The sequence below is a fragment of the Phasianus colchicus genome, chromosome 1 (genome assembly GCF_987193195.1).
Source record: "Phasianus colchicus chromosome 1, bPhaCol1.hap1.1, whole genome shotgun sequence".
Lineage (NCBI taxonomy): Eukaryota > Metazoa > Chordata > Aves > Galliformes > Phasianidae > Phasianus > Phasianus colchicus.
The window spans coordinates 57,794,283-57,821,410 of record NC_143436.1 but is presented as its reverse complement, the minus strand read 5'-3'; the positions used below and the strand labels follow the sequence as shown (position 1 = coordinate 57,821,410).

Sequence of the window (27,128 nt, the reverse complement as noted above, 5' to 3'; positions counted from 1 at the left end):
GTTGGGATCCTCTGGGAAAATCCCACATAAAAGCTGGATTTTCATGCCTTCGAAATGAATTTGTTTTATTTGGGGATTTGGTTTTGGAGAGTGGAAGATGTTTATTTTCCCATCAGCAGAGCTTACCATAAGCAGGCAGCATCCTCCACAGCTCCTGGTGTTGCTCCAGCATGGCGACACCTCCCTCCTTTGCTGAAAGCACCACTGGCTTCTGCTCTCCCAGCCCCAGCTGCCAGGACGAGCTGCCCCCAAGGGCTCACACCTGGCACCATGTGCCAGTGCCAAGCAGGCCTGTCAGCTATGGCTAAGAGAGCCTTGCCCATGTGTTCCCACATGGAAAACTACGTGAGGCATCCTGCACCCAAAACCACTCCCATGCAAACCAAGCGTGATCCCATGCAGGGGTGTTTCTACAGGGTGCCCAAACAGCAGGATCCAGTCTGTACACAAGACTGCAGGAGTACGCAAAGCTGTAGAAGGAAGCAGGGTGCAGGCACAGTGCAAAGCTTTTCCCTGCTATAAGGAAAGCTGTAAAGGGATGATTAAGTAACGACAAAGGGTCAGCCTCCAAGAAGATTAAGGTTTTGGCACTTTCCACTGCTGTTTTCCTATAGCTGTGCACAGAGACTTTTCAAGCATGGTAACAACTGTCAGGGCTCCGGGTGAGGCAAGTGCTGGAGGAGGGAAGGCTCTGGGGATTTAGCAGCAGGCAGTAGGCTATTTGTGTTTACCAAGATAAATGAATAAATAAAGCAAAATCAAAATGAAATAACTCAGCGACCAAAACAGGGGCTTACAGCTGATTCAAACTGTCTACTTTCGGTGCTTCAGTTCTGGGAAAAAAAGAAGTCCTACTTTGACTTTCCAGATTAATTCTTGCAAGCCTTCCCCAGCCTCGAAATCTGCTGCTGTAGCTCCAAGCAGAATGGCCCAGCTGCCCTCCCTCCTCCTGAGCCAAGGCTCTGCATCTCACCCACCTCACTTGGCCCAGGAGGCCAAGTACCACACAGTGGGGGTACCTCCTCAGATGGTGCTCTATGGCTCAGGAAGGCCTGGCGGACACTGGCCCTATTTGCCCATGATGTGATAACCTGTGTAGTCCAAAGATGAGCATGCTAAGTAAAAAACTGATCTGCTGTGTTCAGCAAATGGGCTCTGCCCTGCCTCAGCACAGATGGGACCAGGGGCTGGCAGAGAGGCCTTGTGCCCCTTCCTACTTTGTGAAGATGAAAGGTTCCTGAGGAGCTGGGAAGCCTACACACAGCCCAAGAGACTGCTCTCATTGATGCAGGCCCGAAATAGCTTTTACAGCTATTTTACAGCTTGTGTTATTTTCATTCTTCTAAAAATGAATAAGCACAAAACTTAAAGCCTGTTCTCTGGGCACTTTTGCTGAGGTTTCAGTCCAACAGCACTGACCCTGGCTCTGCTTAAGACTTCCCAAAAAAAGCACCATTTTTGATGGTGGTTTGGTAATGCAGACAACTGTCTGCTAATAATTGACTGAGACCAACACATTTCACGTAAGCCACTTATGGTAATAACTTTTGGTCACCAGTGAAGCAAGCAAGGTCAAATGAAAACCCGTGGGTGACAGACTGCATGGTCCGTCCTGAGTCCTACAGGATATCCCTTCTTCAGTGGTGATAACTGAAGTATCAGGGCAGCTTGCAGGGAAGACTTAATTTGTGAACAATGAAATGTCTCTGAGCTTTTTTAGGGATATAGACAGTATAGACTCCCAGCTGCCAAAATACAAACATTTTGGGTGAGCACGATAAGGTAGAACTGGCCTCAGTGCCATGTCGGCTCAAACTCTATTTTAAGTGCTGCAGAAAAGCAAATTTCTCCCCAGAGACAGAAACTGTATACCCCAAAATAAAATAAAAAACCCACATCACTTTAACTTGCTTTTACTTTTTGTGCTGCCTTCTCACCATTTAACTGTTGACATTGCTCTCTCTTCTGAAATGAAGACTGAATAGCAGGTCCCAAAATAGAATCATCGAATTATAAGACGGTTTGGGTTGGGAGGGACCTCAAAGCCCACCCAGTTCCAACACCTTGCCATGGGCAGGGCTGCCACCCACCAGTTCAGGCTGCCCAGAGCCACATCCAACCCAGCCTTGAGCACCTCCAGGAATGGGGCACCACAGCTTCTCTGGGCAGCCTGTAATAATGTCAGTACCATGTGAAACAAAAACTGACCTCCATAATCTGAAAGATAACTGAATGCCCCCAGTCATTAAATTCAGCTCATCTGTGTCCTGAAATGAGGGGATTCTTCACTCTCTTTCACTTCTGGTAAAGCACAGTCACAACTCTATCCTCCCCAGAGGATGCCACAGGGCCTGTTCCTGCAAAACAGGTACCAAAGGCAGAGGAATGCAGGACCTGCAGATGGGGCTCAACAGGGATTGTCCTGCATATGTAGTTACTTGGACTACATCAGAGGGGCCAGGCAGTAAACACTTCTGAAGTTTTGGCTCATAAGTGCTGATTCCCTAAAAACTGAATCTTGTGACTATCTGCAGTCTGGTGAAAAACATAAATTAAGTTACAGCTTTTTAATTGAAATGCAGCATCGATCTCTGTTTTTCAATAGTCCGCCTTCCCGTACAGTATAACGTCTACGTAGGAATTTTGGTGACATGATGCAGCATGTCCACATTTAAAATAATAATGACAACCTTATCTCAAGCCCGCAGGATGCTGAGGGGTTCAGCATCGGGTGAGATGTTACCCCAGCAGAGGATGGGCTGAGGAATTTATGTACAGCAGGAGCTTGTGATCTGAGCACAGGGGTTTAGAAGAGGGCTGCATTTCATGACCTACAAAAGAGAAAAAAATGAGATTTACATTCCAAATGTGCTGAGCAGCCCTTTCCCCTCAGTTATTAGAGGCACTCGGCATATAATTCATAATCACCTAATGGCAGGGCAACGGGGGGAGGTGCGTCGCTGCAGTTCAACATCAAAATCCCTCCGGTTCCAGCAGTGACGGGATTCTGCTCTTATTTATATCGTGACACTAAATGGCTGGCAGGAAGATACCAGCAAATATCAGAATGAATAATTCAGTGAGTGTAACGGAAGGTCACAATGCCCAACAAATGTGTTTCTCTTTCCTCTCCTTTTCTCTTCCCCAGCCTTTATTTACATGCTTTCTCTTCTAGCCTTCCCCCCTTGAATCTCTGCTTTAGTCCAACAATTCTTTTGCATTTCATAGGACAAAAAGATCTTTTTCTCCTTACGTACATAAAAATACAGTTTGAAATACAGCTTTTCCATGTTACTTCTTTCTTATGGCTTTCCTCCATCTGGCCTTCCTCACTGTCTTTCTCATGGACTTTTCCCCCTTCTAATGACTGTTCCCATCATCACCCACCACATCCCTTCTTGTGGGACAAGTAGCAATGCTGATTGCCAGGGTAAACTCAGCTCTGAGTTATGCTACAGCAAAACCAGCATGGTGATGATGGAACTGATAAAATCCTCTAGGCTTCATCTCAGGCCAGCAAAAGAACACAGCCCTCCGTTGCAGGGACTCCCAGACGACTGCATCACTATACCTGAATCTACCCAGTTATCAAAACTACAACAGGAATACATGCTTTGAAGTGGAAGCGTTTATGACTGTGCGTACTGACACACAAAAAATACTACAAGTTTCACCCCGCATTCAGAAAAGCCAGAAAAACTCTTGGCTGACACACATAAAAGCTGAACCCTTGGTGCCTACACTAGCGACCCCAGCGCCTGCAGGATGCCAGGACTGCTCTCTCTGCAGGCTGCCATTGCACAAGCAGGTCCTGCAGGCTGCAAGGAGCTCACCCATGGATCTTCTCTTTGTTAAACTCGTCTGACTGAGCTCTTTAAACCTTGTGATGATGTCTGGGCCAACAGCAGGCCACAACTTGTCGTCGGAGGCACAGCCAAGGTGCATAATTTGCTTCTGGTACAGATGCTAGGATAGATCAATTTTATCTTTGTGACATCCCAAACAGATGTACCTACAGTACATATTGTTTCTGTCTGCTTTGCAAAGAGAGCCAGACCAATTCTAATGAGTAAACTGGTTTTCATTTTTATTTATCTCCCCCCAAACAATTATCAGTATGCTTTATGGGTAACTCTGTCATGTATTCTTTTTGTTCTTTAATAAATGGTAACTCGCCTAATGCAAAAATCTGTAACAAGCAACAGCCTGCTAGAAATCTATTTTATATCTACAGAAAATTTCATTTTAAACTCTGCAATTCAACCAGCTTTTTGATCCATTTAATGTGCATCGTGTTGATTTCTGTAGCTTATTAATAAAAATGTCATCTGGTACTGAGACAAGTGCCTGAAAGAAGAGAAGGAATATTCAGTCAACACCAATTGCCTTTATCACCAAAAATTAGTTTAATTTAGAGACTTATTGTTATAAATGCATGTTGATTAGCACCAGTTAGCATATCTGCATTTAATTCTTTATTAACTTATTAATTAATTATATCAGCTGCTATGTAACTTTCCTTGCTTTGCTATATTTACACTTTCCAAGAGTTTGAATAAAACTGGGTTTCTCCTAAGGCCTTGACATTTCACTAATTATGAAAAAACACCATTTATATCATTGATATCAATTAGGTCTGGAAATTTCCTTAGCCAGCACTTTTAGTATCCATGTATCCTCGGTATCCATTTATTCACATCTATTGAATTAAAATGACTGACTTTATTAACTGTGCTCCAAAAGCCTGAATTGCTACTGGAGAATAAAGTTGGGTTTTTTTGGTTGTTTTTTTTTTTTTTTTTTTGTCATCAGATGGTTGGAATAACTCACCCAGCTTTTTTTTCCACAAGCAGAATAAAAATAATTATTAAACATATTTTTTATTTCCACACCATTTTTTAATCATTTCCATTCAATAAAAGACAAAGCCTGTCGTTAGCACTTCTATCATTAGTATGCTTTGTTATTGCAGAGTATATAATAACAACTTGAAATATCTCTTATTTAAGAGATTTTGGTGTGCAGTTTCCTGTATTAACTCTGCTAGACATTGCATTTCTCCCTTGCCCTTCTTCTCCTATTTAGATTTTACAGTTCTTGTTTCTAATTGTGAGATATTTCAGTACATCACCTATTCTTCTTCCTATCTGCGAGAACGGGCCCATTCACTATTTTTATTTCCTAGTACTTTTGCTTCCCCTCATAGCAAAGTTATTGCAGGTTTTAACAGTATGGTCTTCTCTCTCATTTCTGGCACTACCGCTTTTTGCAGACATGTAGTAAAATGTTATCAGTACATTCCCAATTATCTGTTGGAATGTTTAGGTTTTATCTCCAAATTAACTTGTTCTTTCATTATTTCCAGCTTGGCAAAATGTTATGCACTTCTTTCTCCTTCTGCCTTCAGCCTTCAGGCTTTTAGTACACTATTTTTTAGCATGCTCGCATCCTCTAGTGGTATCCGTTTCTCAATAGACAAATAACTATTTTATATTTGCCCATGTCTGTCTGTGCAGTTGCAGAGATGCAAGACAGAGAGGTGCTCGAGTAGGCAACAGCCTAGATTGACCCTTTCAGTGCAAGACTGGTGAGAAAAGCAAAACTTCTCAGGCCTGAGCTGACCATACATCACCGTACGTCCCAGCATTGCCCTTGCACTGCGCTGACCCCACGGCCCACAGCCTGGCATTTAGCTCCAGTCCAGCACACGCAGCTACAGAGCCATCAAAGTGCACTTCAAGCTATGGATTTCTGCTGAAAGGAACAATTTAAGTGAGTTAAACCGAACGATTTAAGTCACCCCTAGCTACACTCTGCTCTGCCACCCATGGGCAAAGCTGTGCGAGCAAATCCTTTCCGCACACATGGGCTCGGGCATCACAACGGCTGCTGGCTCCCGCCCATCCCAGCTGCGGTCCAGCCAGCTGCTCAGAGGTCAGCTCTGCAGGCCCTCGATAAAGCTTCAATTAAGTGCTCCTGTTGCAGCACTCGCTGATTTACACATTTTGCTCCTGCAAAATCCAACTTTTGCTGCGTGAAATGGGAATTCAGTCCCTCCTGGCTGGGCAGCTTAAAATAATTTGTAATATTCAAATGGAGTTTTTAAAAAGGAGGCGAATCAAGCTGCAGAGGTCATAGTACGAACATTACTATAGGTATTTCAATTGGGTAATTAATAATACATAGTGGCTTATCTATTCCAGACAGTCTCTGAGCTGCACTTTCTTGTGAAGATGGGCAGGTCTGTGTTTAGGGGCTGCAGTGATGGGTATAAAGGCTCCAGAGAGGTGAACACTGCAGCATGCATCTCCAACCAGGTAACAGGAATGATTTGGTCACCACAGCATGCACCAAGGAAGAGCTGCATTATTTATTTGTGAGTGAGGCTGAATGTCTGAAAAGGAACGCTGACTTCTGTAGCTTCTCCAGAAGAAACAAGTTCTGCAGAGATAGAGGTGTTACAGGAACACCGGCCTATTTAAGCAAAGACTCAACGTTTTTGTTTGTAAAGCTACTTACATGAACTGATAAAAAGACTCAGGTTATTTTCCTTTGGAATGTTTTGGAGAATGGCTCGGAGTAACAGCCTTGAAAAATGCATTTGGAACTATACTGGCCTGGGCACAAAATCTACTCACTTGCCAAGGGTACAGTAAGGAAAAAAAGGAACGTCATTTGATGTTTTCCTCAGGAAAACAGACATATCCCAGCCAAACAGGCAAGTGGAATTTGGCAAGACTGAATCGGTGGCATGCTTTTATTACACCAATAAATATAACATTAACTGCAAGCGTTACATGTCCCTCTCATTGTAGGTAGGTCCTTTTCTCTAGGCAAATCTCCTGCTCAACTCAACAAAATATTTCAAGGGTCTCATATGGCTGCGAACCTGTGCAGGAATTGATTTGTAAGCCCCTGGGAGGCTTAGTCCAGAAGGCCTTTCTCCATTTTTTCCTCAGGTCTTTTCTGAGGAAGCATTAATGCTTAGCAAAATCTGTATCCCACTGAAGTCCAAGGCATGCTTGCTTCCAAAGTCAGCAAGATCGACTTTGCTCTCCTGGACTTTAAAGCAGCTTTGCTTGAGCAAGAACAGAGTAAAAGTGATGTGTGATCTTCAGCACATTGCCCTGGGCTAACTCCAGGGAACAAGATCCTCTCAAAGCCCAACTGCAGACATGAGAGCTCATTTAAGATTATTTTAAAATGCAAATTACATCTGCATGCTCATCATACACTTATGTATCTCCTAACATGGAAATATGCATGGTCCACAAATATCAATGAGATATTTGTCTGAGAAGGCTCACCAGAGCCACAGTGCTGAGAGTTATGAATGAAAATGCAGGATAAGGGTCCATCTTGAATTCATACAAGAAGAACAGGATATCAACTTAGGTTTAGTTTGATTTGTCATACTTTTCCAGGTTTAAGTCAGAACCATCAACATTATTCTAATATGGATTTTTTACACTCTCACCAACAGAACAACTGACAGGCAGCCATGAATTACGAGGATATAAATACATCCAAGGGCTGTGGTGGGCAGAGCTGATACAGTAAATGATTACTCCAACAGACTACTTCTCGGCTCTGCGTGAAGAAGCAGTCTGGTCATTGATTATTCCAGGCAGCAAGAAACAAAAATAATGGCACTTGATGATGCTAGCGAGCTCAGCCTGCCCTGTTATGTCAGTGCCAGCCACGGTGCCAGACCCATGGCAACTTCCAGGGCAGATTTACACGGGTCCTGTGAAAACATTCATCAGCAGAGCAGCAGAGGTGTTGTCCCTAGCCTGAGCTCCTGTGAAGGGGTTGACTACGACATGCTCTTGTATCCTCTCACATCCCATGCTAGCCACAGGCTGCCTGGCAAAGCTATCTGCCTCAGTACAGGCAATGTACTGCCAATATGATGGCAGAAGGAACTTGCTCAGTTATCTAGCCCTGTCTCTAACAGAAACAAGCTGATCCCTGCTGCATTTTCACCAGAGCTGCATCCCACCCAATTCTGTGTGTAACTTGTAATAGCCATTTTCTCTTCCCCAAATGATTTTTGCAGCCTGCAGTTGAAATCATCTGGAAGCACAAGACGGGAGTTTGAATGGCCTCTGATACCTCTGAGCGAGCTGTGCCATTGTTCTGCACCTTGACCTCAGTTTTCCCTTTTTATCATTCACTGAGATGTACGTGCAAACCCAAAGGGGACAGTCAGTCACAGGTGGTGATGCTATCAAACTTACTGCTCCTCTTCCTCAGCAGGAGGAGCCTGACCAAAGTCAGGGAACACTGAGGTACCTGCAACCAGCAGAGGGATTTGGGACTGATCTCCATGTGTGACAAAGCTGTCATTAAAGCAGTAGAGGAGGATGGAGGTCTTGAAAAATGCAGAGATGGTAACATGAGCAATGAGGAGGTCTTGTTTTATTAGAAATTATTGCCAGTACGCCACACTCTTGAGCCTGAATTCAGTGATCAGTAATGCTAATTTCCCCTTGTAAGAATTACTGGGTTAACCAAAAGCTCAATTACCAAGGTATTTAGGGCTCCTGATGAGGTTTGGGCTATAAGGTTCATGCTGAATATTGATTTGCCTTTTCCACCTCCTTGCCTCCTCGCAGGCCTCCTCTCCCCTTTCATGCACACAGACCACCTCAGTGCAGGAGGAACTGTCTCAAGGTCACACCAAGATGCTTCTGTATGGCACAGCTAGGAAAAATGCAGAAATAGCCTAAAATGTTGTTCAAAAGCAATAGACTGAAAATAATGTCCGTTATTTTCAGACAGAGCCCAGGTTTATTTAAGATACAGGGTTATAAATGCACACTTAAAACCTTCCTATGCTTTACCAGCTAAAACAAGGAGAGCAAATGAGGCTGCGATCTGTCAAGTGATCCTTTGTCACTCCTGGTACAGCCCCATAATCCTTCAGTTGTGATTATGCAGAGGAATATTACATTGATCCTGCAAAATATCTCTGATTGGATCAACATTATTTTCTCTCGCATTGACAAGGTCTTACCAGAGAATGACTATAATTCCACTGCTAACACTGTCTTACTGAAATCCCCCAATAAATCCTCAAAGCAGTGCTGTTAGTAATACCTTTATTAGACTAACTAAACAAGATATTTATATGAAGGGCTTTCCAAAGGATTCTGGCTCCTGCTGCAGATTCCAGAAGAAAACTTGATCAAAAGAGTGCTACTGAAAGACCTGCCCTGAAGGAAGCTCTGCACAGCCGTAAGTAGCAGGTGAAATTACCCTTTCAAGATTCACAAGGTTGCTCACAGGTTTACAAAAGTAACTGCTGTTTTCTTGCTCATCCTACAGCGAGAACGCTCTCAGTTCACAGCACATCTGGTTCACAGGCAAGGCTGGAGTTCAGGGTCTCCCCAAACGTGTCATCAGGATGGCTGTTTGCTAAGTGCCAAAAGGGAAATACGGTCTTTTATATATCTACTAAAATTTCAATATTTGTTTAAGGCCAAATCTCAGCAAAAGACCTGCTTCCCTTCCAGCTCCCGCTCTCTCAGCCCACTGGTGTTTCCCTTCTTCTCTTCCTCTTCTATTTTTGTGAATCTCCTCTAATTTTATCTCCATGTTATTTGCTTTGTAGCTCCAGGCTTTCAGTCATAGATTCATAGAATCATAGAATGGCCTGGGTTGAAAAGGACTACATTGATCATCTAATTTCAACTCCCGGCTATGCACAGGGTCGCCAACCACCAGACCAGGCTGCCCAGAGCCACGTCCAGCCTGGCCTTGAATGCCTCCAGGGATGGGGCATCCATAACCTCCTTGGGCAACCTGTTCCAGTGCATCACCACCCACTGAGTGAAAAACTTTCTCGTAATATCTAACCTGTCTTAGTTTAAAAACCATTCCCCCTTGTCCTATCGCTATCCACCCTCATAAACAGCCGTTCCCCTTCCTGTTGATAAGCTCCCTTCAAGTGCTGGAAGGCCACAATGAGGTCTCCCCGGAGCCTTCTCTTCTCCAAGCTGAACAAGCCCAGTTCCCTCACCCTTTCCTCACAGGAGAGGTGCTCCAGCCCTGTGATCATCTTTGTGGCCCTCCTCTGGATCCGCTCCAAGAGCTCCACATCCTTCCTGTACTGGGGGCCCCAGACCTGAACACAGTACTGCAGATGGGCCTCACAAGAGCTGAGTAGAGGGGGACAATCCCATCCCTCTTCCTGCTGGCCACCCCTTTTTTAATGCAGCCTACAACACAGTTGACTTCTGGGCTGCAAGCGCACACTGCTGGCTCATGTCCAGCTTCTCATCCACCAGGACCACCAAGTCCTTCTCCACAGGGCTGCTCTCAAGGAGATCTTCCCCCGGTTTGTATAAATACCTGGGATTGCCCTGACCCAAGTGCAGCACCCTGTGTCCCAGTGGCTCATTCCCAAGCTGATCTCCCCTTCATCACTGAGGCTGAATTCTCACCTTTTGGCTTGAAATGCAGAGTTCCACTGAGATAAGCTACAACTGCAGTGATCTCCTTGTCAAGCCATTTTTTTTCAGGCTGTCTGAATGCTCAGGGATACACCACTTCTCTGCTTTCTTTCAGTAAAGGTGTTTGTACAGCCATGAGAACTACAGAAGTACCTGTGTCCTACCTTCCTAAAATCCTTTAAAGAGGACCACAAGAATCATGAGTAAACAAAGAATCATTTTTTGTGCTTACCAAAAAGCTCAAGCACAGCTGAAAGACAGTGTATAGGACCATACATCAGTTTGTAGGTGATAAAGCTACAAAGACAATATATCAGTAGAAAAATATCAAACAGCAAAAGGAAGAGAATATGCCTTCTTAAATTCTTTGAAATCAGGTTGATTATCAGGGTGGGTAAATTCTAGCTATTATAAGCTTCATGTAAATATTTTCCCCATATTCTTTGCAGCAATATACTGAAATGTCAGAGGCCTTTAGAGATGGCTCCCAGGCCTTTAGAGATGAAGGAAAAATAATTGATATTAGCCTTTGAGAGGGAACAGGCTGATGGTAAAATAAACTGTTAATGACTTTCGAGAGAACTTCTAACCACTTTCCTCCATCCACAACCAGATTTTTAGAGCTCTACAATCTGGTTCAAATATCTGTGTGCCAGATGTCTAAACTCTTGATGTCAGCTTTGAAGGTCATTGTCATAACTGTGATGGATAGCAAAACTTTCTCAAATGAAAGCTTGAACTCAGGAGCACTGACCTGCCTTACAGGCTAGATTCTGTGATAAATGCTACAGCTGTGAAAGTGCATTATTGCACAGCACAGTTTGTGGACCTCCATGGCCCTCGTTAATACATTGTCATGTTGATGGGGTCATGGACACGTGATGAGCTCTCCACTCTTTCACCAACCAGGCTTCACCAATTTCCCAGAAACTTTATGTGGCCTTTTCCAGTGCCATGCAGAGTGATATGCTCCTGTCCTGACGGAAGGGTGCAGATCAAACAGCAAGATGAGCATATGTACAAATGCTCCATCACACAGAATCACAGAATGGCCAGGGTTGGAAGGGACCTCAAGAATCATGAAACTCCAACACCCCTGCAACATGCAGGGCCACCAACTTCCCACAATACATTTAATTCACCACAGCAATCAAGTAACAGCCCTCAAAATGCAGGTGCAGAATCTCCCGAATGACCTACATTCAAATGAGGAGAGAATCTTTAAAGAAGACATGTCCTTCCAGTTATCCCAATCCCATCAGACAAATACTACACTCCATATGAAATATGGTAACGCTACCAAATGCAGCAGTGTAGAGATGGCTGGGATGCCACAAGCCCTTGCTTCAAGGCCAGACCAGCAGCAAGTGAAGGAGAGCTTGATCCTGAAGACCTAAAGTCCATGCCTCAGTACTGTGGGCAACTTTCTGCAAGGATAAATCCTGCTTCTTTCCCCTTTCTCTCTCTTTACAGTGGTATTCTTAGAAACACACACAAGAAAAAAAAAAACTTTGTTGCTGAGGAATTTGTCTGCTCCTACTGCTGCTTCTTCACTTGAAGGCATTGACAAGACAATTAGTTGCTGCATCACAGGCGGGATGCTAACAGTAACTGATGAGCAAGAAGAGGAAAGATGTGCTACCAGCTTCATGTGTAAGGGAACACTGGTGAGGACAGGACCAGGTTCCTCACTGCAGGGTTAAGAGAGAAATGCTGGGAGGCCGTCTCTGTAGTACCATCACGTGATGCCAGACTTTATACTGGCTACATCTCTCCTTCTGCCAGCCATTCAAGCAGCCTTCCTCAACTTCTCTTTATAAGTTGCCTCTCTTTTTCCTATGAAACCTCATTTAGAAACACCTCTCACAGATTTGAAACAATTTCCTGTGCTTGTCCCAGAAATAAGTTTCACAGTCCAAAGGCCAAGACACTGCACAAGCCCATTCTGCAGCCACTTCATCACAGGGAAACATGGAGCTGACAGAGGTCAATGTAAGGCTGTACAACAGCACTCCCACCCCCACAAGCCTGAAGTCACCCCTGGCAGGCTGTGGCAACCCTTTCTATTACCCACTAGGAGCAATGAATTACAGCATTTGGAACTGCAGGCTCCTTGGGATACCAGATACAAAGCAGTTCTTTTCCCTCTTGGATACAGAAGACTATTTCATATCAAAAGGACAGACAGCTCAAGTCAACATCAACAAGCATAGAAACCCCTTGCTTCAAATCCTTGGCAGCACATAGTAGCTTACTGCAGCATCTCCCTTCCACAAACACGAGGCTTCCAGAAGCAAGCAGTTTATTCTAGCAATGCAGAGGACAGCTCTGTTACTGGACTGGGCAAGGTCCCCAGATCTCCAGACATACCAAGCATCCCAGTTTGTCTTGCTCCACTCTGACTGATGCAGCCATTTTTTCTGCTTTTCTAGGAGCAGAATTATATCCCCAAATGCAATTCCAATGATGTTCCCTATCTTTTACTTCTCTGGTGCCTTTCTGTTCCCTTTTCCCAAGACTTGTGAGAATTGTGTTCTGCTAACGCACACACAAGTGCACAACCAACCAGGATTTGGTGCCATTAGCCCTCACAAATCCATGTACTCTCTGACAAAATCCTTCCCACTATGAGGAAACCAACCCAGCACTGCCAGCCAAATGGCTGAACATTTTGTGAACTGAAATGCGCATCTTGTGGCAATTTAAATATGTGCAAATAAGAGTATAATTCCACTGCTGCCAGCCAAATGGCTGTTTAAATATAGTACAAAAACACCATAGCTTCTATTTTATTTTATATAAACTATTTTAAGGAGAAAGCCTAAAGCTCTACATTCCTCTGGTTATGAATACATATGGCTGAGAATCCTGCAGGACTTTGCTGTTGTTAAGCTAAGGCAGTACGAGAGCAGACCTGGGAGTCAGGAAACGAAGAGTCTAATGACTGCATTATCTAAAGGAAAGATACAATATATATATATTAATATATATATATATATTAACTGCACACGGGCATCGGCCACGATCCTTCATGGATGTGAAGGGTGTCACTGGAAGGAAATGAAGTGCAGCTCAGACTGAGGTGAAAGAGACAAAGCAGCTGGGATGATGCAGCTGGATTTGTCTTGGGTCCCTTCCCACTCACCAGGCAACCATGGCTGGTGTCAGACACCCAGTGACAAATACTCCTTCCATCGGATCCTGCTTGATGTAGAGCTGAATATGCCCTTCCTTGGGGGAAAAAAAGAGGAATTAATAGTAATAACAAATTAATCCTTCACAGTCCTATGACATGCTTCACAAGGACACAGTACTAGAAAGGACTATCTGTGTTCGTTTTTCTTGCACAGCAGGAAAGTATATCATATAATCCTTCCTCCTAAATATATCCATCTTCATCCTTAAAACCTGTTAGAAGTGCTGTGCCCTCATCACTCCTTCCAGAATCCCACTTCAGCACAGCTTTCAGCCTGTTCATGGTCCTCACACACAGCTTCCCCTCTCCTGTGGTTTAACCCTTTCTCTTCTAGGTATCAGTTACTGTTGTATAATATCCTTCTCATCCCTCTCTTCATGCTAGTAACCTCACTCTGGATCTGCTTCAGATCAGGCTAGGATCCTCTCTATTCCAAATTCATTTTTCTCGGAGGTGGCTGAATAATGAAGACTGTAACATGACTTGAACATTTTCTTACTTGAGATATCTCACCAGCACCACTCTTCAACCACACCTGATTTGTTCTGATCATGGCTGTTCCATTGTGCCCACACTGCAGGACAGGTGCACTGTCCACCCATTGTCCGCCATAATTTGTACTTTGTGCTCACATCTCACTTGCATGGGTGAGATTCAGGCACACTCATTTCCCACCTTGAAGGAAATCCACTGCAGTACCCAGGCAGGAAGGGACCCACCTGAGCCCCGGAACTCCCACAGTCCAGATGTCTGGGGGACCAGACTTTCAGTATGCAATATGGGGTGTATTTGCACAATAATATAAACCCGCCCTTAAGGATTCACACTGAAAAGAAATTTCAGATTGTTACTCTCTTACTGCATGACTTGATTCTTGGTATTAAATTTTGCATCTTTACTACCAACCTATCCTCAAGATTGTCCAGATTTTTGCACAGAAATTCCAGGTCTCCTTTCTCTTGGTGATGCCACATTGTTTTATGGCAGCAGCAACGTCCTTCTGTTTGCATCCAGGTCAATGAGAGCCATCACCTTGCAAACCTTGCTGCAATATCATTGATGACATTATTAAGCAACCTTCCTTCATCTTAATACTCCCTCTCTCCACACTTGTAGGCTTCCTTCAGCCAGTTCCTTAAACACACTGTAAATTGTGTTCTAATTACCTTACCATTGTAATGAATTGTTTCCTCAGGGGTAGAATATAAAATCCTTTCCCCAGATCCCAATATGTTAGGTCTACTGCATTTTCTTTTCTGGAAAACTGGTTATCTTCCTGGCAAAATATATCAGGGTAGTTTGGCACACCTCACATATAAAAACATATGTTGCGTGTATATTTCTTTTTCCCCCACGTGTTTAATTAATCTTTCCTTTAGAACTTACTTTAAACTCTGTTTAGTATTATTATGATTAAACTAAAAGGTCCTCTGTGGCCCAGACAACTTTTTCCCTTTTCTTTAAATATAGATTTGCTACTTTTCATTCCTACTGTACCATCTTAATAAGACAGATTAATTGAAAATCCTTTTTACTGGACCTGCAATGTCACATATCACATCTTTCAGTATTCAGAGATGGAAATTATCCAGCTTGCCAATTTGAGCCCATTAAGCTATTCAATTTTTTTTCTATTTCCCCTGTTCCTGCTAGCTGGCTACTTTATCCCTCTGAACAGCATAACGTTCCTGCCTATCTCTTTAACTACTATGGAACATCACTGTGCAGAACTGGATAATCTTGAAGACTGATGAATGGAAAAGGCACTAATAATGGGAAATTTCTTTCCAGTGCCAACTTTAGCCCTGCAAGATATGTTTTCATCTCTGGACAACAATCTCTGTGTAAAACAAGGATAATCCCGCTCTTCACGGTTAATCACAACATGCAGTATTCAGATACTGACACACAGGAGCCACTGAAGTAGCCAAGGCAGAGCAATATAATTGGATCATCAGTTACCATCAATCAGCATCATTCCTTAGAAATCAGTATAGTGACCTTAATTTACACCTTTAACACTTGGTTTAACTTTTTACTGCTATTGTGGTTTTGGTTGGTTGTAGTTTTTACATCATTAAATGACCACTGAACAGAAAACAAAAGTACCAACAAAAATATTCTTATGTAGTGCTTATAAGGGCTTTTTTACATATTAAAAGATGTGTATTGATTAGTGGAAACATAGAGGCAAGCACTGTACATTCATATTTACGTTTTAGTGTCTCTTCCGTTCAGCCAATATCCTTGTTTGACCTACTGAGTCACAGGGCTTCACACCAAGCCCTGTGTTTCACACCAGACCTTTCACTTTCCCTGAGCCTCCTGCTCCACCACCTGGACCATCATCTGGACTCTTTCTGCAACATCCAGTGGCCACCACATTCACACTAAACTAGTTTGGCCTTTATATCACATCAGTTCAGCATTAAGGACTTCCTGCCTGCTCTCAGACCTCTATCACCCTCTTTATCATTTATTTCCTTTCTTCACATGCTGATTTGATCTGTGCCACACTCTTTCATAGACCTTTTACTCTGCATGTCCCTATCTACTTCTACCCTGCCATCCCAAATCCCTACTGACTCATACCGGCTGCTCTCTGCTATGTCTCACACAGGAGAGCATTACTAATGGGAATCCCACTGTCTGCTAACTCCCTCTGCTATAAATGCATTTTTTTCCCATTCAGTTCTGCTCTTCTCCTGAGTCTACTGCTCCAGCTCAGCTCAGCCTTGCAGTCATCGTCACCTCTTTGCCACGTTTGGCTCATACCTCAGACCCTCCCACCTCCTCCAGCCCCCGCTTCAGCTGTTGCACAGAATTTCATCCAGTTCTTCCACAAGAAAAATGACTATGATCTTCCTCTTCCAGTAGCTTTGCCTTCTGTTCCCTCTTCCCCTCCTACCGATCCTTCCTTATTCTTTCCCACAGATGAAAAACCTCCTATGCAGCCCTTTTCTTTCATTTGATTTGTTTGCCACTGAGTCAGTCTTCTCCTACCTCCTGACCTTCCTTATGGTCATTCTTGTCTTCTCACTCTCTCTCCTTGACCTCTCAGACCCCTCTGCCTCTTTGCTCTCATAACACAAGTACCATTCAATCTCTTTCCTCTTGAAGTATTCTCACCTTAAAGCAATTATTTTTCTCTCAAAATGCCATGTTGCTTTCTCTCCTTTCTTTCATCATCAGCCACTCTAAATACTGCAAATTCAGATCCCATCCGGAGCCCCTCACCACTCCCAGTCTGAGCTTCCCAGTTCCATGCAACTTTCCTTCCATTGAAGCTGATGTTGCCAATGTCTGTACTTAGCCTACGCAATTTCTGCATACTCTGAATCCTCTGTTCTCATCAGCTGCAGCACATCAGCTATCTCCAGCAGTCTCCTATGCTTAGATCATGTGTTTCATCAGCTATCATGAAATTATTCACTTCTTTTGTGCCACCTCTGAATGTGCCCATTTGAACATTCTCCAGGAGACACCTTTCTTCCCCGGCTCCTTGCTCTGCTACTCTTCAGTGAAATTCACAAGATTTTTTCTCCCAATCCAGAAATGTAGATTTCACTACCATCTTCATGCAGTAGTTTACAGATTCACTTCTCTAACACAAACATGTGCACACCCACAGCCTCTCTAATGCTCCATCGTAGAGATAACAAACTAAACATACCATAGCTAGAACAAAGTTACCAATGTTGTTGTCTCTTTTTCTTTACTATATGTCCCCTTCAGGAATTCTACTCTTGATCAACACAGCTGAATGCTTTACTGTCTTCGTTGTTCTGATGAACCTGAGTGACATATTCATCTCAAATCTTTATGTCCTTAGATCCAAGGGATGTCCTCAGACATCCCTTTTGCAGATTCTTTCTCCATCCAGGCTGTCATCATTTCATGTCTTTATTACAGCAATATTTCTTTCTCTGACCTTTACAAATGCTTTCCATGTAACCATTCAGAATGCTGCTAGAAATATCTTTTTCCAAACCCCCCAGTCTAACCAGGTCATTTCTCCCAGCAGCCATAGACTGCCATCCCAATAACTGTCTATCTCATTAGTGCAATCTATTTGTCTTCATTAGGGAAATGTCAACTTCTTCTTACAGTCAGCCAAAGAGGTCAGCCCCCACCAACTACTTATTAATTTTTCAAGAAGACATGACCCATGATTTGTTGGTGCCATCCCTCAGTCTTTGGAAGACAATCTTGTAAGCACCTGCACCTCCTATTCATTATCCTTTCTTACAACTCTTCTACAACTCTTCTGCATTTTGTGGTGCTTACAGAAATGTGGGTAGCCTGCTGATGTTTTAAAACCACTGCCGGTCATGCTGAATATAATTACTTTGTCATCTCCTTGTACTATCTCACAGGGCGCATTACTCTCCAATATTTAAAGCGCAGCAACATGTCAAAAGGACAGGGACGTTTTTCTGCTCCATGATTTCTGATCCATGATTAAGGCTTATAAATCTTGTGGTAGAACTCCAACTGGTATTAATAAGAATGAACAGAATCCCTATTATGCTACTGCCGAGCTGAGGTACATGAGATCAAGTCATTTGCTTCAGACCATGAAGAAACACTATGGTAGAGCTTGGATTGAATTCTGGCATTGTAAGCCCTGCCTTAACTCCAACACAACCTCTTTTCACCCGTGTTGGTAGTTACCTACAAAGAACTGTGATTTCAGCTGTCTCAGCTGGGCAGCACTGGATATTTATTTGTGGAAGAATTAAGCATTATAAGAGAGAAAATGGTGACATTTCTTTTTTATAGCCTGATTTCTCTCCTGCAGAGAAAATATGTCAATTTATTTATTTTTATTTTTCATTTTTTTTAAGTGGATGCTATTTTGAATGATCTGTTAAGTGTGTTTGGATTTTGGAATCCACATTCTTTACTTACTTATACCTTAACAAACTAAAAAACACCATCTCTTTCTTTCTTTTCCTTTTAAAGATGTGAATATGTACTCGAGGGTTCCAGCAACACTTGATTAGCAATGAGCCATTAAGTAACTTACATTATAAATGACTATCATTATTTTTTTGCAGAACGTACAAGACACAAAGTCTTCTTCCACATCTTTTCATTGGCACTGTAATAGTTTATGAACACACTATTCTTAAACAGCTGTTCTGAGTGCACAGAAAGACTTTTTCAATGAGTAAAAGCAATATCAATATGGATTTCTGGAGCTGACAAAATAATTTAGATCATTTCATCCCTATTTAAATACTCTTTCTTGGTATATATTTATTTTTACAGTAAATGGAACACATCTGCACACGTATTAAGTCTTTCCCTCACATTTTTTAAAAAGTTTTTAACCAACACACAGAAGGGATAAAAATGCTGAGATTCCTCAAAAGGATTGGGATGCTCACTTAAGTGAATGGGAATTAAGCACGCAGTCCTGTAGGCAGCTCTGCAAATACCAATTTCTGTTGAGAAGGGCACGATCCCATCATTTTTACTTAGGCAAAATTTCCATTTGTCTTCACTGACAATTCTGCTTGAAAGCCAACAGCTTGACTGAAATTCGCTCTTTAAAACAGCATGACTAAAAACAGTCGCAGCTCTGATAAATTACATATATGTTCTTGGTATTTTTAGCAGATATGTATTATCAAACTAATTATCTCAGATGTGTCAGAGGAACGTGTCAAGTTCTCATTACTCGTGGTAAAAATGCTTCTTAATGAATTGTTCCTTCTGCACTGCCAGACAGCGGTGTCACTGAAAATGGTGAGGTGAAGTACTTGGTTAGCCTAAAGTGCAACTGAAATTATACCTTCTGATTCAATTTTAGCCAATCCCTCCAGCAGAATCTTGTTGTGACAGAATGGAGCGTAGACCTTGGGCTGGCCTTTCTGTGCAGGGGCCATTTTAACCTCAAAGGAAACACTAAAGGCCTGAACTTGCTGCATCACCACATTCAATAAAACATTCACTTTGCCGTTGTGAGGATCAGAACCAAGACTTCAGTAAAGTCACAGAATCATAGAATCATAGAATGGCCTGGGTTGAAAAGGACCACAATTATCATTGAGTTTCAACCCTCCTGCTATGTGCAGGGTCACCAACCACCAGACCAGGCTGCCCAGAGCCACATCCAGCCTGGCCTTGAATGCTTCCAGGGATGGGGCATCCACAGCCTCCTTGGGCAACCTGTTCCAGTGTGTCACCATCCTCTGGGTGAAAAACTTCCTCCTAGTATCTAACCTAAACCTCCCCTGTCTCAGTTTGAAACCATTCTTCCTTTCCCCTATTACTATCCACCCTCGTAAACAGCCATTCCCTCTCCTGTTTATATGCTCCCTTTAAGTGCTGGAAGGCCACAATGAGGTCTCCCTGGAGCTTCTGTTCTCCAAGCTAAACAAGCCCAGTTCCCCCAACCTCTCCTCATAGGAGAGGTGCTCCAACCCTCTGATCATCTTAGTGGTGTTCCTCTGGACTCGTACCAAGAGCTCTGTGTCTTTCTTGTACTGGGGGCTCCAGGCCTCCAGGCTTTTTTTTTAATAAAAAGTCCTTTTTATAATAAGTACATGCAGTGGGATTTCAAACACATAAACTAAGCACTCACATTCTTTAAATGTGTGAAGAACATATGCAAAAAGACGGCTGTCCTAATTTGTCTGGCAAAAACATTGCTTTTTAAAACTGAAATCTATGGAACTGCAAGGTATTGCAAGTACTTTTATGGAAATAAATCTGAGATAGCTGCAAGTAGCCTCTCTTCAGGCTTTCCCAATTGTGTATAAATAATCCCTCGTGATGGCTGGAGTAGTCTCGTTAAGCCTCTCTTCCTCAGTTGTGCCATGCATCTGACAATCAGAACAGAGAAGGCTTTCATCCCAGAAATCTTGCATATTATTTGGTTTGGAGACAGGCTGCACAGGAATTAGTTTCTCTTTTTCTTGATGGTGGCATGTGTCTGAGTATACATGCAATAAAGTGTTTAAAAATAGGATTTACTATGACTTCCATGGACCTTAGGGAGGAAGGAAGGTAAACAGGGAGTTGAAATAATAAGGATATTGTAAAATTTTTTAAATAAAATTGGATTCCAGTGGCAGGCAGCAGAGCCCCATATAGGCAGGTTTAACTGGCAATCTTCCAGAAGAGAGATGCAAGGTCCTCTGAGCAGTAATTGTCTAAATAGAACAGTCTCTGGTTATTGTGCAACTTTTCTGTGTACTTTATTGTACCTTTATAATTAAATGATGTAATTTCTTTTTATCCTTTCTTGTTTCCCTCTCAACTAGAACAGGAAAGCATCCAAGAAACTCTGCAATCCAAGCAATGGTGTGGACAGACCCTGTGGCTTGCAGGTTTATTTTCTGGGTCACTACAAGTTGTACACAAGGAATTGTGAGATGGTGATTGCCAAGGCAGGAAACAACCTCTTCCTCCCCCTGCTGTGAATGGATGCTTACCTGCACTTCAAACCCCTCTATGCATAGTGCTGGAGGTGCTTGGTTCCCTAGAATTTTTTGGTGGGGTGAAGGAATGCTGCTTTTGCTAGAAACTCAGTGGCAGAAAGGCAGCCAGCATCTGTGACGGGGTATGGAAAACACTATATTTAAAAGGACATTGAGCAGCAGGGCTATTTCATTCACTGAGGAGATCATGCAGACATCTGAGTATTAGAAGCTTAGAGCATTGTACTGAACAAAAACAGGACCGGCATTCCTTGGCTTGGGGCTTCAGCTATCAAGAACAAAATTCTGGTCCCAAGATGTTAAAGATTCCATCAAACATCAAGGCAGAATCACAGGATCAGCCCCCTAAGCTCTTCTTTGGCTGGCCCTCTTCTACATGAGTACCTCCCCTCAGTCTAAATAGTCTGTTCACAGGAAAGAACATTATTCAAGTGAGTAAAAGTTAGCAAGACTGAGCCTTGGCTTTGCATGTTCGGCTCCAGTACTTTCCTTATTGATTATAGCTTACGTATCTTCTGTACATTTTGTTTTGTTTTCAGTTATAACAAAGAGAACAGATCAGTTGTCTAGTTTTGATGCAGTGCTGGAATGTCATCCAGGCCTTTGGGTTCTTACGTCTGTGCCTCTCCCCAAGTATGCTCACATGTAAAAATTTGTTTTAATTCATTGCCTATTTGTCTAACTGTATTACTAACGTAAATGTTTTAATTACAAGAAATTTAACAAATACAGAATAGAATTCCAGTAGTGACCCAGAATCTTCAGAAACAGAACAGTTTTTTAAAACCACTAGCATCAGAATATTGCCAAATACCACAGGGCCTGATCCTGCCATGAGCCATTGCCTACAGCTTGTATTAATTTCAGCAGAGTTCACAAGCAGAATAACTGCAGGGTATTTGCAAAGCTAGTTAGGCTCTTAATGACTATTTTTTATTATCCTTTGATAGACAAATCTACCATTCTCAAAACTGGAAGTTTTGCCTAGGGAAAAGTGTGTCTCTGAGTAAATGGATCACTTAGCTTCTGTCCAGCTTAAAAAGAAAAAAAGAAAGAAAAAAAAGAAAAAAAAGGAACTTAATAGCATTCACATTCAATTACACGTAGCATTAAATGCAATATTTGGGGCCAGAACCCACATTAGTTTATCCAGTTTCCTACGAGGTGTGCCATATTAAATTAGCAGCTGGCAAAGGATGGAAGGTAAAAGGCCCACATATCAATGACCATTTGCCCTGGAGCTCTGGTTTTACACAGAGAGGTATCACCTCAGTGCAAGAAGATGCACTCCAGTCAGGGTATCTGATGACTACAGGTACAGCACATTTGCAGTTCTTCACATTCACATCAGGCATGCTTTGCCCAAACACCAGCCCTGCAATCTCCAACTCCAGATGAGCGTCTGGCATGGAAGGCAAGCGAGACAAGCAGCGTGGTGCTGCTGAGATGAACCACAAACACCTGCCTCCTCTGCAACGCAGAACTGTTTTCAACATCTGACAGCAGCAGCAGATGTACTTATTTCACTGTCACCATACAGCTGTGGATCATAAAGGAATGTCTGATATCTGTCCTTAGGAGGAAACAGGGACACCAGTTGCTTTCCCTCGTAAAGATAGCTCCATATCAAATTTCTAGTTCAGAGATTCCAGCTTATAGGCATCCTTAATAGGTGGTTATTTTTACATTACTTTTTGGTAAAGGAAGAGTAAAATCCATTTATTCTTTTTGATCTAGCTGCTAACTTACAGTGGATAAGCGATCTTATAATACTGCTATCCTTGGTTTTATATGTGAGGGAGTCAGAAGCTGTCACTTACCAAGCAGACATTATATTTGCTCTCCTGTGTCTTAACCCAAAGATGCCAGAACAACACACCTCTACAGCATTAATGTAAACATGTGATTCTTCAGCATAACTGAGACTTACAATATAGGTAAACCCTTCCTCCAAAAAGGCCGCCATTGGTATTCAGCTTTATCAGTGTCCCTCCTTTCAAGTTTCTCTTAACACGCTACAAACTTGTTTGTAAAGCATCCACAGAAAGCCATCAGAGAAGGCAAGGAATTAAGACACCAACATCTGTGCTCTCCTGACTCTGGGGCACTAACCCCAAGCATTGGTTTTCCATCCACCAGCATACAACCAGAGATAGGAGCAGAGCAGCACGCACCATTCCAAGCCCAGGAAGCGGTGTGCATTTAGGGTGGCTCACCACACACACACAGCCGTGACAGCATCTTCCAAAGACTATCCTATCCCATGTTTAACCACCTCAGAGTAAGGTGCCTCATTTTGTCTATCACCAACACTTCCCAGAGCTGCTCTCACACACAACCCATCACCAAGCAATCTCATCAGGTTCCAGATATTCTTGAGTCCGGGAATGGGGTAGGTGGTGAATGAGAAATGGCTAACTTATTTCAACACAAAAAATCTCTCTAGTAATTGAAATTTTATTTGGTAAAGGAGTTCTCTGGTTTGATGTTTGTCCGCTGGCAAGGTTGAAGTTCTCAGATTGTGCACACAAGCACGTGGAAGAGTGATCCACTGCAAGCCCACACCCTCAGCTAGACAGAGAGCAGAAATCCCTCGACATTGGCATGAGCACTGAGTTGTCAGGATGCAGACCCTTGTCCATTGCTAACAGGATTAAAGCCACCAGTGCATCCCACAATGGTCATTAAGTAGAACTGGACATTAAGGGTCACCAGTAACACAGAAAGGGGGGAAAGGTCCTTCACTACATCACCTGTGTACGCTGCTTCAGTTCAGGTCTATACTGTGCTACATACTTGTATGACTCCCTTTAACACATAGGGAACTAAATGTATACATTGGCAAGTGTGTGTGAAATCATACCCCTCGAGAATAATCAGCCTTAAGCAACAATTCTGCATGCATGGTCTGAAAAGGGAGTCAACACAGGCTACCAAGGGAACTTAGGACAGAGAACACAATGTAAGAAGCAGCAATTTCACCACGATGGAAATAAATCTCTAGAGAACCATCTGAGTGCCACAGAAGAACCATGGGAGGGAAATGTTATTTTGCTGTTTGGAGCAACCACACTGTGAGCAGCAAAGATGCTGTCATCCTTTACTGAATCCCAGTCATCTCGCAAAAACATAAATCTTTTCATGGATGGGATGTATAGACAGGGGTTTGTGTGCATCTCCTCTTGCAATACTTCAGATCAAAGAGACATTTGAGGCAAACTGACCATCATCTTGAGCCACTATGTTTGGGGAAAACAGAAGGAGGAGGACCAGAAGACTAGAAAAAGAACAGCACAAAAATGCTACAGGCAGACAGATGCATCTCCACTCTGAAAGAAAATGATTCCTAACACTCCTAATAAATTAATGCAACGTTTTGTAGGCATTGAAAATATTCCTAAACGTAGCTTAGTGTAAACAGCAAGCTGGGTTTCCTCCTGCTTGTTAGCATTTCTCTTTGTTTACGCTCCATTTGAGGATAGAAGCCTACATGTGAGCACTACTAATGGTGTCATTCAGGACTGATGGGGTATTTGGGAAGGGAATGACGAAATACAGACATATGTAGCATCTCGTAAAATACTATATACTTTGTCTGAGTCAGCAGGCTCAAACTAAAAATAAAATAAAAAATACCAAGGCTCTGCTTTATTCATACAGTTTGCTTCAGTGTGGAGAATATTCCGATACCATGGTGATGGGCTTACAGAGACAGAGACGTGAAAGAGACGTTCTGAGGTGTGTCTGCTCTCACCCCACTGCTGCCTTGCTCCCAAATCCCACATCTCCATGGAGGAGACCCCACAGGAAACTGCCCCGGTGATGCCCTGGGAAGCAGCACGCAGCCGAGGCGCTTCACCCATCGCAAGGAGAGGGTTTGGCTAGGGATGCTCACTTCCACCTGGGAGCCCAAACGGCTCTGCTCAGCTCCCACTCAGCTCGGGAGGGCCCAGCACATGCATTTGGTAAAAACAGCCCTTACCTTTGGCAATCAGCTCCTCCAGCTCTTGGTCGAATCCTTGTCGGTGGCATTTCCTCCAGAGCCCCATGTTGGTTGAGTTGTACTGTCTGTTGCACTCGTCGACCGCGCTCATGGCAAAGATCTGCCTCCTGTTCCTTGCCAAGAGGAGTTTCCCTTCCCAGCGGTCCAACCTCGACCTGCTGGCCCTGAGAGGCAGGTTGTTGTTGGAGTTGTAAATAAAGCCAGGATCATTTCTCTTAGTGGTGATGCTTTTGCACCTCTCCCTGTGCTTCCGGGCATCAGTTTCGTACCAGTGGTCAGAGCAGATCGCCACAGCCAGCATGCCCAGGGCACACAAAGCTAAAGAGAGGCCAGCATACAGCAGCAACCTTCCAGCAGCCATACCTCAGCTTCACGGGAACACCATGGACATCTTCACCGCAGGCAAAGCCCTTGAGCGCGAGTCCACGCCGAAGCCCCGGAGCAGCCGCCCGTCGTCACTGGGCAGAGGCAGCCTGGAGCATCCCCTCTCGTGCGACTCACATCCACGCTGCGGACGGACGCCCGGAGCGCACCGAAGTCGTGCCCCGAGGGCAGTCGCGGGGGCTCATCGGCCTCCCCTCCCCTGCGGAGGAGACGCGGCGAGGAGAAGCGCAGCCTTCCTCCCTCCCGCCCGTGCAGACGTCCCGCCGCCCTCGCCACGGGGCCGGAGGAGCGAACCCCGGGGGGACTCGGGAGCTACGGCCGTTCCGTTAATCTCTACGGGTCCGGCCGGCCGGGAGGCGCGAGAGCGATGGCTTTCGGCGCGGTAGATCCAGCCCGGCCGCGCAGGACAGAAAGTTCAGCGGGCGGACACCTGCCGTGCAGAAGCGGGGCTCTCCCGGCCCCGAAGGGTGACCCGTCTCTTCTTCGTCAGCCGCTCGGCGCGGGCATCATCCGGCCGGCCGGCTCGGGTTTAAAGAGGGGTCGAAGGGGAGGGAGCGAGGCGGGGAGCGATCCGTTGCCGCCGCCGCTTCAAATCGCGGCCGGAGCGCCGGCTCCCCGGCTGCGGCTGGCAACGCGGGAGCGCGCGGCTCCGTCTCTCCCTCGGCGGACTCGGCCCGAGTCGCTCAGACGTTCAGTCGCTCGCGGCCGCCGACATCCCGGCTTCCGAACCGCCTCGGCTCCTCCCCGCCAGCCCGGCCATCCGCTCGCCCGGTCCCGCCGGCTGCGCCGTCACCGGGCGGCCCCCGGCCGCCACGCTCCCCTCGGGCGGCGCGGCCCCGGCGTCCCGGAGCCCTGCCCGAGCGGGAGGCGCCGAGGGACCGCGGGGCCTACGGACGCACCGCCCGGCGGCGGGCAGGCGGCTCCCGCTAGGCGGCACGGCTCCTCGGCCCCGGCATCGCTCCTCCACCCCCTTCCGCCGGCGTTCGCTCGCCTTCCTTCGTCAGCGCCGCTTCGGTTTGTTGCGCGCCGCTTTCCTAGCGCACGGGCGCGTGAACCATCTGCAGGATGAAGGCAGGGCTGCTGGAAGGATGCTCGGGAGCGGGGCGGGGAGCTCGGGGGGATTGGAACCAAAACAAACCGGGGGCGAAAAAAAAAAACACCGCCGCACACCTTAGGCGGGGAGGGGATGGCAGCCCCTAACAGTTGTCAACAGCTCTGGGTCTGCGCCGTTTCTCTGCCATATGGCCTGATCGCCGGCGGAGGAGACGAGGGTTTTAGCTCAGCGGCTTCACGTGAGACCTATCCTCGGCATCAGCAGATATGTATTCAGACATCTTTTTTTTTTTTTTTTTTTTTCTCTTTAAATTTCCTCTCCCTTCCTCTCTAATGGGAATAACTCACCCATCTTGTAGAGATCAAAAGCAACAGAAGGCGCGCCGGAGTCCACGAGCTTTAGAAATCTCATTTCACCGTTTTTTAACCTAAATAAGAGTGGATCCAATCTTCCGTACACCTGGGAATCTTTCCTTGTTCAAACACCGAGCCCTGCAGCCTTGGCTAAAGCCTACAGACAGAGAATACAGAGCGCCGAGCCAAAAGCCAGTGATGTCACCCATGCAACGTGAGACTCATTTCTT

General features: G+C 44.6%; 1 protein-coding gene across 3 annotated transcripts in view; it reads right to left on the bottom strand.

Moving 5' to 3' along the window:
- The window catches only part of TMEM178B (transmembrane protein 178B), a 221,458-nt gene extending 195,170 nt beyond the window's left edge, over positions 1-26,288 (bottom strand). For 2 of the 3 annotated variants that reach the window (XR_016468437.1, XM_090144425.1), the window contains exon 1: positions 25,087-26,288. Coding sequence is in view for 2 of the 3 variants with exons in the window: in XM_090144425.1 (XP_090000551.1) it covers positions 25,087-25,468 (382 nt within the window). In the remaining variant the exon portion in view is untranslated. The remainder of the gene's footprint in view (positions 1-25,086) is intronic. The other variant, XM_031589800.2, reaches the window with a different exon arrangement.
- Between the last annotated feature and the right edge of the window lie 840 nt (positions 26,289-27,128).